Here is a 14,642-nt window from a genome sequence, read left to right as displayed (position 1 = left end):
GTGAAGGGACAAGAACGTTGCGAAATGATCCCATGACTTTGAAGAAATGTTTGAAATTCAGTTGACATGTATTCACCACCTAAATCAAAGTGCAAGACTTTGATTTTGGCAGAAAATTGCGTTTCAATTAAAGCAACAAAGACTTTGAACACAGAGAAAACCTCACTTTTAGATCGGAGTAAATATATCCATGTAAACCGAGTGAAATCATCGATAAATGTAACAAAATATTTGTAATGTTCATGAGAGATCACTGGTGCAATACCCCATACATCAGTGTGTACAATTTCAAAAGGTTTGATGGTGCGAGTTTTATGTAATGGAAAAGGAAGCGTTTTGCTTTTACCAAGTTTGCAAGATGCACAGTCAACAATCTCATTATGAGAGCCTGAATTTTTATTCCCATGTAAACCAGATTGGAGCAAAACACGAAGTACATGTGAATTAGGGTGTCCTAAACGCCTATGCCACACCTCCGTATCACATTGAACAACATTACAAGAAACATAATTTGACACTGCAGATAAAGAAGGAAGTAAAGGAAAGAGTCGTCACACTTTTGGCCCCTTCGCAATCATTCTCCCGGACACTTGATCCTGCACAAGACAACCAGAATTTGAAAATTGAACAATACAATGGTTGTCAACTAATTGCCCGACCAATATAAGATTAGTGGACAACTTAGGAGACACATAAACATTATTCAAAGATTCTGAAATATCACCAACAGCTGTTATAGGTAAAGTGTTACCATCAGCCGTATGAATCTCAAGGTCTCCTTTATATTTTTGAACATTAGTTAGAGGTAAGGCACTGTTGGTCATGTGATTGGAAGCACCAGAATCAAAATACCAAGGTTTAGGAGTGGGCTTTTTGTTACCTGAAATGCCTAAAGCAGTCAAGGCAAAAACTATCATCTGCTGGACCATTTCAGGAGTGAGAGAAGACTGACCAGGACTAGGAGCATTTGAGAAACCAATGGAGGCATTGTAGGCAGTTTCAGATTTCTTTGGAGGTCGAGTGGGACAATCTTTGATGATATGCCCTGGTTTTTTACAATAATTGCAGAATTTCTCGGGACAATTAGTGGCAATATGCCCAAATCCTTTGCAACTATAGCACTGAACAGTAGTCATATTTCTGCTTCCTTTAGACTTCCCTTGAGCAGCGTATGCAACTAGTATCGGAGTAGAACTTTGAGCTTTCTGCTCCATGACAGCCTGTGTCATGAGCCGTTGTTCTTCCCTGAGAAGCTCTCCAATACAAATATCCAATAAAGAAACTGGATCTCTGTTCATCAAGTTGGATCTGGTTGCTTCAAATTCTCCCTTTAACTTCATTAAAAACTGGTTACGTTTGCTAGTCTCATGTACTTTTTGGACAGCAATCAGTCCTTCAGGAGGTACATGTGCATACACAATATCTGTGTACTCGGCCCAAAGATTCTCAAAGGAAGAATAAAACTCCTGGATTGACATGCTCCCTTGACTGAATTGTCCCAACTCAAGTTCCAAATGAAACCTTCTTGCGGCGTTGCTTTGGTTATAAACTGTTTTCAAGTAACCCCACATTTCCTTAGAAGTCTTATAAGGCTTAAGATTGAGAAGTATGGAGGGGTCCATACTCCCAAGGATCCACGACATAATCTGAGCATTCTTCACCTCCCATTTTACATATCCTTCTCTTTTTCGCTGTTAGGTGCAGGATTTGTGCCATCAATGTGACCCCATAACCCCTTTCCCTTAACAAAGATTTGGAATTGGAAGGCCCACACCGAATAATTCTTGCCATTAAATCGAACAAAAAAATGTTCTAATTTTTCAAAAGACATGATTCAACAAGAATTCAGAGAGCAAGTACAAGAAAACAAAAAAGTCTCGGAGCTAGGAATAGACGCACACACGAAATGATCTCAGAGTTTTGGCTTTGATACCATGACAATTTAATCAAGAGATTTCTGGGAAAACTATCTTCTTTATTGACAAAAGGAATTACAATATATAGACATCTAGAACAATCAAATTCCTTGATCCTAGCATAATCTAATCTCCTATTTTAGAAAGAAATATAACATAATTACAGTAAGAATATATACAACAATATAATAAGGAAATAATATATTGACAGAATATATTGACAAGTAGGACTGCTTGTTAGTGTAATGTTTTTTCTGTTTATTTTTGTGCCACGTTGCTCAACACCTTTGAAGAAACTTAATGTCACTAAGTGCTGTTATGACTCAAATTTGCTAGGGACTCTAAAGCGACCTTGTATTAGGAGGGTAAAAAAGAAATGCCGAATTGTGTCCCTGAAAGATTAGATTGTGTAATTTGATGCATTTATGGCACAAAACATATTTAATTTTTTTTCTTTTGGTCAGAAACTCCACCATTGCCAGTTTCTTGTAAGGACATATCCAATTACTTGGTGAATAGTTTGGTCATATCACCTATGATAAGTTTGCATTCTCATCAAGATAAGACCTTGCCAACTTTAACTAATAGTCATCTTGAACTTGTAGGATAAGTGTTTGGGGATGTAACGTGATAAGTAATGGGATAATTCCAGTCTGTGCAAACTCCAAAGGAAACTTAATGCATTTAATTTCTCCATGAATAATCACCTTGCGCCTGTTACAACTTTTATATGCCTTCCTCCTCAATTAACTATAAAATAATAATAAAAACAATTGCAACAAAATAAGTTAAATAACTAACTGAAGCGCTGATAGTACTCCTCTTTCACGTGAAATAATCCTTCAGCCAAGTGGGTTTGTTGCGTGGCTGATTCTGCAGACGTTGGTTGTTCTCCCTTTCCTCGTCTACATGTGAATTGGTATCTGGGTTGGGCTCCATTGTAGGTTGTTCTTTGACTTGATCCAAATCAAGAATTCCTCTGTTGGCTCACTCATTAATCTGTTGATTCATCTCCTGTAAGCCCATGTTAATTGGTAAGGCTTTATCACTCCTCTCGTCTTCAAAACTGACCTTGTCCTCAAGGTCTAACCGAAAATACAAGGCACAGAATTCCTTGAAGTTTTCCCAGGTTTCATCTTCTGGGCATGTGTGAGACCAATGAACTAACACCTGCTTAACTGGCTGATTTGCAATCTTAATGTTCGCGCCGCCAGAATACCCACAGGAACTTGAAGTGGTTGATTCTGATAGAAAATGTAGGTAGTGTGTAATAAGTGTGTACGCGACTGGTCCGACCTTAGCCAGAACAGGGAAAGGTCCAAAAAAGCGTTCACAAAGCTTCACATACATCCGTTGGGCCACTGTACGTTGACTGTAGGAAGCGAGTTTCACCAGAACTAAATCACCCACTTTGAAGTGTCTCTCGTGTCGGTGTTTATCAGCAGCCCCTTTCATCCTATTTTGTGCTTGAAAGTAAGTTCTGTCGGAGCTGTCTTAGAATTTCATTACGCTTCACTAGATCATTTTCCACTGAACCAAAGTCGTGCTTCCACGTACATATAATGATATAAAGGAATGGTAGGAGGGAGGCGCCCGCAAACAGCCTGAAATGGTGTCATGCCAATGGAAGAGTGATGACTAGTGTTGTAATGATATTCTGCCCAACACAAAGTTTCACGGATTCTCTGCTGTGAATGCTCTTAAGTATTGCTCCAGTCCAAACACCTGTTAAGCACCTCCGTCTGACCATCGGATTGGGATGGTAAGCTGAGCTCATGCGAAGGCGCGTACCTATCAGCTTGAATATTTTCTTCCAAAACTGACTGGTAAAGATAGGGTCTCTGCCTGAAATAATGGATCGAGGCACACTACGTGAACAAATCACCATTGAAATAAATAATTCGGTGACTTGACTAGCAGAATGCGAAGTAGGCAATGGACCAAAATGGGCATATTTGGCGAGTCTATCGACAACCACCAGAATGGATGTAAAACCTTTAGATCGTGGTGGCCCAACAATGAAATCTAACGCAATATCCTCCCAAACATGCATCGGCAATTCCGTTGGTTGCAAGAGACCAAAAGATTTTTCAGTGGAATACTTAGTGGTTTGTCATAAATAGCAAGTAGATATTAATTCCTTGACAGCCATGCACATGCCCTCCCAATAAAAATTAGCAGATAGACGCGAATACGCACATTGAACTCCAGCATGTTCACCTACAGGAGAACTATGGAACTCCTGCAAGAGTGTAGTTTTTAGGGTTGAATCTCGAGCAACAAAATAGCGGCCCTTGAAGAACGCTATCCCATCTTTTATAATAAACAAAGGATCAACTGCAGAGTTCTCCTTGAGCCTTTGATGTATGGCCACCAAAAATCGGGCAAAGATTGATTTTCTTGTCATAAAACATCCAAGAAAGAAAACACTGGAGTGGAAATAGCTGTAAATATGGTTTGACCATTAATCTGTTGATTCATCTCCTGTAAGCCCATGTTAATTGGTAAGGCTTTATCACTCCTCTCGTCTTCAAAACTGACCTTGTCCTCAAGGTCTAACCGAAAATACAAGGCACAGAATTCCTTGAAGTTTTCCCAGGTTTCATCTTCTGGGCATGTGTGAGACCAATGAACTAACACCTGCTTAACTGGCTGATTTGCAATCTTAATGTTCGCGCCGCCAGAATACCCACAGGAACTTGAAGTGGTTGATTCTGATAGAAAATGTAGGTAGTGTGTAATAAGTGTGTACGCGACTGGTCCGACCTTAGCCAGAACAGGGAAAGGTCCAAAAAAGCGTTCACAAAGCTTCACATACATCCGTTGGGCCACTGTACGTTGACTGTAGGAAGCGAGTTTCACCAGAACTAAATCACCCACTTTGAAGTGTCTCTCGTGTCGGTGTTTATCAGCAGCCCCTTTCATCCTATTTTGTGCTTGAAAGTAAGTTCTGTCGGAGCTGTCTTAGAATTTCATTACGCTTCACTAGATCATTTTCCACTGAACCAAAGTCGTGCTTCCACGTACATATAATGATATAAAGGAATGGTAGGAGGGAGGCGCCCGCAAACAGCCTGAAATGGTGTCATGCCAATGGAAGAGTGATGACTAGTGTTGTAATGATATTCTGCCCAACACAAAGTTTCACGGATTCTCTGCTGTGAATGCTCTTAAGTATTGCTCCAGTCCAAACACCTGTTAAGCACCTCCGTCTGACCATCGGATTGGGATGGTAAGCTGAGCTCATGCGAAGGCGCGTACCTATCAGCTTGAATATTTTCTTCCAAAACTGACTGGTAAAGATAGGGTCTCTGCCTGAAATAATGGATCGAGGCACACTACGTGAACAAATCACCATTGAAATAAATAATTCGGTGACTTGACTAGCAGAATGCGAAGTAGGCAATGGACCAAAATGGGCATATTTGGCGAGTCTATCGACAACCACCAGAATGGATGTAAAACCTTTAGATCGTGGTGGCCCAACAATGAAATCTAACGCAATATCCTCCCAAACATGCATCGGCAATTCCGTTGGTTGCAAGAGACCAAAAGATTTTTCAGTGGAATACTTAGTGGTTTGTCATAAATAGCAAGTAGATATTAATTCCTTGACAGCCATGCACATGCCCTCCCAATAAAAATTAGCAGATAGACGCGAATACGCACATTGAACTCCAGCATGTTCACCTACAGGAGAACTATGGAACTCCTGCAAGAGTGTAGTTTTTAGGGTTGAATCTCGAGCAACAAAATAGCGGCCCTTGAAGAACGCTATCCCATCTTTTATAATAAACAAAGGATCAACTGCAGAGTTCTCCTTGAGCCTTTGATGTATGGCCACCAAAAATCGGGCAAAGATTGATTTTCTTGTCATAAAACATCCAAGAAAGAAAACACTGGAGTGGAAATAGCTGTAAATATGGTTTGACGCAGAGATAGAGGGCTGCCATCATAAATACATGATAGGGAATCCGCCGCCGAGTTATCTTTCCCAGGCTTATGTTCAAAGACAAAATGATGACCAATCAATTTTCGCAAATATTGATGCTGCTTCGGTGTTTGCATAGTCTGCAACAACAATTCGTATAGACTTTGATGGTCGGTGCTAATAACAAATTTTTGGCCCAGTAGATATTGGAGCCATTTAGCCACGGCCTCTGTAACCGCATAAAGTTCGCGAACATACATCGAGGCCGCTTGCATTTTGGGACCCAACTTTTTACTGAAATATGCTAAAGGGTGAGTTTCTTGCATCAAAATGCCACCAATCCCAAGCATAGATGCATCAGTTTCCACCACAAAAGTTTTAGAGAAATCGTGTAGGCGCAAGGCTAGAGTAGTCATCATAGCAGTTTTTAGTATCTGAAAGGCTGCATTAGCTTCCTCCGACCAGCGAAAGAATCCTTCTTTAACAATCTTTAAGAGGGGCTGCAATGATGGTGTAATGGGCCACAAATCGACGGTAGTGGCCTATGAGACCCAAAAATCCCCTTACCTGTTTATTATTAACAGGTTGTGGCCCAATAACCATTGCATCAATCTTGCTGGGATCTGCCATGACTCTGTGCCAGTTACCACATTTCCCAAGTATTCAATAGTGGACTGAAAAACTACACATTTACTTTGTTTGGCAAAGAATTCTCGCTGCCACAACATTCCAATACCTGCTGTAATTGGATGACTGCTGATGTGATCAAGCTTATTATTACTGTAAATTAATATGTCGTTGAAGAAGACAATGACAAATTTTCGCAAGAAAGGCCAAAAAAGTTAATTTGTCGCAGATTGAAAAATGCGAGGATTCAACGCATTAGTGAGGGAATGTAAACTGACCTCTAGTTCCTCCTCGTTATCCAAAGTGGGATTCACAGTAGTATCAAAAACAGTATGATCACCAAGGTCGTCTTCATTATTGCCCAGCAGTATCATAATTCGATTCTAACATTTATGATCAACTTTTTGCACCAAAACCCCCCGTGTGAAATATTGAAATGCACACTTCTTTCATGTAAAATTTTAATAGGCATCCCGCTTAACCTTTTGTAATAGTTGCACGTTTAACCCTTGTCACGACGAGTTTGTTAAACACGCGCTTGTTTTTCCCCCAAAATAACCATATTTTTTTTATAATAATAGGATTATGATACCAAAATGACCTATTATTGTAAGAATTTTCATATATACTCAAATACATCACACGTCAGAATACATAATTTTTCTTCACAAATACACGTGATGTATTTGAGTAGATATGAAAATTCTTACAATAATAGGTCATTTTGGTATCATAATGTATTTGAGTAAATATGAAAAATACTACAATAAAAGGATATTTTCATACTATATGGACCTAATATTGTCAAAAAAAAGTAGCTTAGCGTTGTAACAATGCGTGTACTGTTCAATAACTCGCCTTGGCAAGGGTTAAACGTGCAACTATTACACAAAGTTAAGGGTTAGAGTTTGTATTTTCAATATTTCACATGGGGTTTGGTGCAATAAACTCCATTTATGATTGATGCTTTAATTTTCATCACAGCTATAACATAAGCCCTTGTCACATTTTGCTTGCAATTCTGTAGGAGATAATTTACGGATTGGAACCGTGGCAGGTGGTGGTAAGTGGTAACTGTGAATAGGGTGGTTTTGACTTTTGAGGCCACTGGAAGGGCTGGACTTTGGTTCCCCCGTGAAGTAGGCGACCCAGCAAATTTAGAATGGATCAATGTCGTGGCATCTGCTCGACCAAAGTCCATGTGAAATCCACCATGCAAATCATTATTTCGATCTTCATAGAACTGTGCCTTGAGTAAAAGTTCCCGGTGAATCTCCGGTTTCAAACCCCATATAAAGAAGTTTCGAAACATGGATTCAGATACTCCATCAATCTTATTCATTAACTCATCAAATTCTGATCGAAAGCGAGAAACACGGTCAGTTTGAACCAATTTTGCAATGCCCCCCAATGGGTCCGCATAGGCCGAAGAGCCAAAACGGACTTTGAGATCCACTACAAAAGAATCCCAATCATGCAGCGCACCATTACGATCCATCCATTGATACTAAGCAGCGGCGTCTCCTTCCAAGTGGAATGCAACCACCTGTAAGCATATGTCAGGGGAACTGCAAAGGAGAAAAACTTCTCAATCTTGTATGTCCAATTATGGACATCTTCGCCGGTGAACTTAGGCATGTCAAACTTAAATCCCCTGAGATACGCTTCCAGATCCTTTGCGCTATTGTCGCTTGCAGGCGGCACCGGTCCCGTGGCCAAGGAAGACTCCCCGCCGCCATCTTTAGTAACCTCGGAGACCTCATGAAACTGCTGGGACATTTGGCCAAATAGCACATCCATAGTGGTCATGTACTGCTCTAGCGATTTGGTGTAATTCGCCATTTGAGTATCAAAGTGATGCTTGAAATTGAACTCCAGAAGCCTCATTGCCTCGGCGATATCCTCATTCCTCATGGTGTACCCTGCCTGGAGAATCAACGAGAGCACCAATGATGAGTAATGGCACAATTCGAGTCTGTGCAAACTCCAAAAGAAACTCGATGCATTTAATTTCTCAATGAATAATCACCTTGTGTCTGTTACAACTTTTATATGCCTTCCTCCTCAATCACCTATAAAATATTAATAAAAACAATTGCAACAAAATAACTAACTGAAGTGCTGATAATATTCCTTCTCTTTCACGTGAAATAATCCTTCAGCCAAGTTAGTTTATTGCATGGCCGATTCTGCAGACGTCGGTTGTTCTCCCTTTCCTCTTTCACGTGTGAATTGGTATCTGGGTTGGGCTCCATTGTAGGTTGTTCTTGGACTTGATCCAAATCAAGAATTCCTCTGTTGGCCCACTCATTAATCCTTTGATCCATTTCCTGTAAGCCCATGTTAATTGGGAATGCTTTATCATAATTTGTTAACTTTATTAAAGTTTTCTCCAGTTCTTTTTATTGTTTTAGCCAAATTAATCTAATTTTTATCTAACAGAGTAGCAGAGTGAGTTTGCTGATTTGAAACCCCATATTTCTGCTCAGATGTGCAATTTTTTACCTGAGATTTGAGGAGCTTGAAAAATACCAAGCCAAAGTTTATTTATGCTAGCTCCTACTTGTTGGAGCAATCCATGTAGTCGTTTTTAGATACTGATTTTTCATTTTGAATCCGCTACTAAGTAAGTGGAACAGATCCAATGATTGTGTCCTAATCCTTATATTTATATCTCCAATCAGATTATTTTGGCCACAAAAGTTGCTGGTTACTCAGATCGGTCAACTTATTTACGTGATAACTCAAAGGCTGTACGAGTTGATGCAGCTAATATCAGGGAAAGTGTGGAGAAAAGTCTTAAACGGCTTAATACAGATTATATTGACTTACTACAGATTCATTGGTATGATCTGGGAAGGAACAGTTTGGAATCATGTTCAACTTGTGGTATTAGATAGACAGTTACTTTGGGTAATGTTTAAGCAAAAGTTTCTCCTTGGTCTATCCTTGGTCTATTTGTGTATGATCCATTCGCCTGTTCCATTCAGAGAGTGTTGTGTAACTAGTTGTTGATCACCAATAACCATGCTTCTATGTTGCAACCTTTTGTTGCAGCTGAAAGATTCTGAAATACAGCTGAGAAATCATGGTCTTGGTGTACACATTTTAATTCTTTTGAAGTTCTGCTTAGCATCCATGTATAACTGTGCTTCATGAGAAATCACCGACTTTGTATACCTTGCCTTGAACTCTCTATCTTAGTTGTTTATACCGAGAGTATGCATAGATTTGTTATTTGAGCATGTGTCCGTTTGCAGTCTTGGGTTTCCTGCTCTCTCTCTCTCTCTCTCTCTCACACACACACACACACACACACACACACATGCGCGTGTGCAAATCTGGCAAGACCTACCACATCCATAACTCAGGGGCATCCCAACTTTCTTGTGTCGAATTCCTCTCATCTGTATCTTTGTAATATATTTCAGGCCTGACCGATATGTCCCATTATTTGGGGAGTACTTCTACAATCCTTCAAAATGGAGGTCAAGTGTGTCATTTGTTGAGCAGCTAAGGGGATTTCAAGAGGTTATTGATCAAGGAAAGGTACATTTGACAAATGTTATGTTATTTTCACATGCTTTCAACTGACTTAATGGAATATCACTTTATATGATTTTCTGTTGATGCCATAAAATTGATTTAGCATCCAATTGCTGTTTACTAAGTTCAAGTGTCGGTGACAGATTCACTGCTGTCATATGTTTGTTTGGGTAAATGCGCTCAGACACTCATTTGACATTAAAAATACCCAATTAAATATGAGTTAAATTGGAAAATGCCTTAGACCTTGTTGGCATAAAATAAGGCACCACAGAGTCGTCACACTATACTTTCTCATTCTTTAGGCTGAATAATGTTACCCATGTCCAAATCAGTTTAGTTTACTGTGCTGCATTTAAATTGTAAAAAATCTCAAAGTAGGCATAGAACTGCAGTTTTATGGATATGTAGAGATCTTTCTTCGATCAACACTTTGCTGTATGGTTTGGCCTTCCTGTATGGTGGACAGTAAGAAATTGGAAAATGAAGATCAACCGTATTATAAAGAATTAACTGACTCATCCTGACTTGTATTTTTTGTCATATGTGTTTGACAGTAAAACACCTAATATGTTCAGGTAAGGTACATTGGTGTTTCGAATGAAACTTCATATGGAGTAATGGAGTTTGTTCATGCTGCTCAAATTGAAGGACTACCAAAAATTGTCAGTATTCAGAACAGTTATAGTATGTTAGTTCGATGCAAATTTGAAAGTAAGTTATCTTTCCACATAAATAGAAAACTAGATAAATAAAGACTAATCATTTCAATTTTGATATTTAATGTCTGTGCGTTGTTTAAGTTTAAAGGTCATATAACTACATTTTGATATTTTAGTTTGTATATTTTAATATTTGACTGAATGCATGTGCACACACACGCACACGCACACGCACACGCACACATGCACATATCAGTTGGTAAGAGTTTTTTTTTAGCAGATTGGTATTGCATTGTTTGCCCTGTAGTGTTTACATATTTAACAATGAATGGGTCTGAATAACAAAATAAATCTCAAGTTTTAATTTATACATTGCAGTTGATCTTGTTGAAGCATGTCACCCTAACAATTACAACATTGGCTTACTTGCTTATTCTCCCCTTGCCGGTGGGGCATTATCGGGGAAGTATCTGGACCCTAATTCTGAAGCGTCAAAGAAGGGACGGTTTAACCTCTTCCCTGGCTACATGGAAAGATACAATAAATCCATTTCCAAGGTATGTATCAACAAATTGAACCGTTTAAAATCATCTCATGCTTGCTCTTATATATGAGCGTTTCATCCATGGCAGTCCTGATTACCATAGACTGAATTTGATATCTTAGAAGAATTGATGGATTGCAGTATTGATATTTTGTTGTGTTTTAACCATGTCAACTAGGAGATCATTATGATTAGTTCCTCTACACACTTCGTCTACATTCAACGTTAAACATGCTTCCATGACATTTCTATTCTGTTTCTGAAGCTGCATATAGACATGAGTAATTTCCTTTCTCTGGGAAAAACCTGATCTGCCAACTCTAGAAACCTCAATCAGTATATACATGTAATTATGAAAACAAACCAGTCAACAGAAGATTTAAAATTCGATACAACAGCTCAATTAAAAGCCTCGATGAACCAGCCAACTGTGTCCTAGCAGGTAACTTTGTTGGTTCCATTCTCTTCTTAACTGGAACTTAGCCTCAGTATCTCATCCTTGAGACGAAAATTATTCCATGCATGAGAATATTACGTATCACTGTTCGAATATGATAACATTGGAGTAATTCACATCTATCAAAGCTGATGTTGATATGTTCATGTCATGCACTTCTGAATTCCAGGAAGCTACAGAACAGTACATAAAAATTGCCAAGAAACACGGATTAAGTCCTGTTGAGTTAGCTCTCGGATTCACACGAGATCGTCCATTTATCACCAGTTCAATAATTGGGACAACTTCTTTAGAGCAATTGAAAGAGGACATTGATGCATTTTTGACAACCGAACAGCCTTTACCCCTCGAAGTGGTTACAGATATTGACAATGTTTTCAAGAGATATAAAGATCCCGCCATAGATTAGGATCAAAAGGTTTGTTGTTGGTTCATTTTTCAACTTTCTACTTCCATACCAGCTGATGAAAGAAAAGAAACATGTAAAGCATGATGAGTTTGTATTATAAACCTATACATGGGATTCTTCAGAGGGTTTGTCCATGACGCAAATTTCCCGATTGAAATCATTCGTTTTCGATACATACAATGATAATGTCTAAAGTTTGAGCATTTTTGTAGTCTTAATTAAGGACTCACGTGCCATTATTAGCTAATAAGGTAGTGTTTGGGAGATTGAAAATTTTGTCAAGGAAAAGCTGAGAAGTGCTTCTTAGAAGTTCTATAAAATAGTACCTAAATATGCTGTGATTTAAAAGTCCGAGCAATCAAGTACCATTGTCATTTGAAAAGAAGACTCTACGGGCAGTTGGAGAGACTATGCTACATAGGAAATTCGTCTTTGAGTATGCATAGCCATTGGATCTGACGATGGGCCTTTTTTTTTTAGTTGGGGCTGGAAAATGTTGTCATTATTGGGTCTCGAACTCGAGATCTTGTCCCACACTTGGGACCTTGGTGCTAGATGAGTGTTAATCACCTCAATTTGCTTAATTAATGCATGATATCTTAATCATGTTAAATAGTACTTTATTCAAAATAGACGTTAGGTCGCTCTCTCCCTCATTTTAATAAATTAATTCACATTAAAATAATTAAAATTGACATCGACTTAAATCTTCCAAGAAAATTATGGAAAATTGTTAGATTTTATCAAGAATTCGTTTTCTTTACTTATAGTTGGGATGCCTGATGTTTATTCATTTAAAAATCGTGGTATAGCAAGCAATGAAGTTCCCATTTCACCTGTTCATTTAAAACACCACTACAAGTTTGATGTCCATTTATATTTGCGCCTCTTTTTTTGAAAAATTAAAAAGAAGCCAAAAAAAATAAATAAAGTCTCTTGATTTTGCCCCCAATTGCGATAATCAATCAATTTCTTTTAAATGGTTAATCATTTTGACTACCTCCATCAGTGACAAATTGAATTAAAAATCCAGGTGAACTGAAAATATTAAAACGCTCTTGGTTTTTAAAATCAATCAATTTTTTTACCGGTGTGATGAATGAGATGTCATATCAATCAAAATTATATGAATTTGGCTTGATTGATTAGTTGCACAAAACGAAATAAATATTATCATTTATATTAGACAAAATGAAAAAAAAGTACTTTATGAAAACAAAAAAATCATAGCATTTGTGATATCACTTAATAGAAATATGATGTTGACAACGTTGTCTTAATTGAACGACGTTTACAATATTGAAATATTTTGGCTCTCAAATCCATATTCTCTGTTTAAATATTTACAACATAAAGTGTTTAAAATCGTTGGGTTACACGTGCAAAGGTGAGAGTAGTACTATGATGAGTGACCTCCTGAGAAGCTCTAGTGCGTCAAGCTGCTGACGTTGTGCTGCTTGATCTGGTTGGTTAGGTGAGCCCTAAAATAGGGACACCAGATCGTAACAGGTAATATTTTCTCTGCTGGGGACAAAGTCGGTAGTAGAGAAATGATAAGAATGATCTTGAAAGGGATATGAGACGGTACCAGCAGTAAGACACACCCCTCTCTAAACTCATGGGCTTAACAATCCGACCCATCTGTGCTGCCATAAGTGTAAGGAAATAAAGTTGCGCCTTGACTAACAACTATAGTTTTTGGCCTAATGGTAAGTGCAAGGGAATAAAGATTGCACATAAACAGTTTGAGGTATTGTCACAAGGTGTTGACAACACCTACAATAACACCTTGAGTAATTTGCAGCGAAATATAATTTAAACGTGAATAAAATAAACAAGCAACCAAATAAATAGACTCAAATATTTTAAGCAAGAGTATAAAATACTCTTGCAGCGCCTTAGGGCAAAACTTTCACTAGAAAATAATTCAAAGAGTTTTACAAACCCTAAAACTAGTGATTATTACAAAAATCAATTTTCTCCAAACATGTGAGAAAATAAACGAATAAAAGTTCTCCTAAAAATTCTATGCAAGATATAATAAAGAAAACGAAGTAAGGAGAAAATTCTTGATGCCAAAACCGAGTGAACAACACACTCTTCGATCAATGATCTTCAAGTGTTCTTCAAGGCATCAAGCAATCACGACCTATACGAGTTTCAACAGAGTTTTGATTCTTCTCTCAATGTACGTATATGAAGCTCTAGAAAAATCTCACGGTCTCTCTATTAATCTCGGTCGGTGTATTTTCCTCGTGCACGCCTATCTCCTTAAATAGAACATAAATCCTTCTTCAACATGTTTTCTTGTAGACGTAGGATTCTCTTGATTTGATCATATCAAATCTACACAAAGAAAGAAAGATATATTTTAGATATGATATGATAAATATTATAATAATCTTATCAATATCTCAAATCAACTTATTTAAGAAAATAAATAACTTATGTAAAAGTTACTTCATGTCCAAGAAAGACAAAAGACTTTAAAATAAAATCTTTTTAGAATTATGGAATTTTAAGGAATAAAATATTCCTTTCAATCTCCCC

General features: G+C 38.0%; 1 protein-coding gene across 1 annotated transcript in view; it reads left to right on the top strand.

Annotated features, from left to right (window-relative positions):
• The window catches only part of LOC140889938 (uncharacterized), a 30,804-nt gene extending 18,517 nt beyond the window's left edge, over nucleotides 1–12,287 (top strand). Inside the window, exons 4-8 of the mRNA XM_073297684.1 lie at nucleotides 9,159–9,319; nucleotides 9,906–10,023; nucleotides 10,599–10,734; nucleotides 11,061–11,239; nucleotides 11,853–12,287. Of these exons, the coding sequence (XP_073153785.1) occupies nucleotides 9,159–9,319; nucleotides 9,906–10,023; nucleotides 10,599–10,734; nucleotides 11,061–11,239; nucleotides 11,853–12,092 (834 nt within the window). The 3' untranslated portion in view covers nucleotides 12,093–12,287. The remainder of the gene's footprint in view (nucleotides 1–9,158; nucleotides 9,320–9,905; nucleotides 10,024–10,598; nucleotides 10,735–11,060; nucleotides 11,240–11,852) is intronic.
• The last annotated feature ends 2,355 nt before the right edge of the window (nucleotides 12,288–14,642 follow it).

This window comes from Henckelia pumila, chromosome 1, assembly GCF_033568475.1.
Source record: "Henckelia pumila isolate YLH828 chromosome 1, ASM3356847v2, whole genome shotgun sequence".
Classification (NCBI taxonomy): domain Eukaryota; kingdom Viridiplantae; phylum Streptophyta; class Magnoliopsida; order Lamiales; family Gesneriaceae; genus Henckelia; species Henckelia pumila.
The sequence above is the reverse complement of the archived record's forward strand: the minus strand, read 5'-3'. Positions and strand labels throughout refer to the sequence as shown.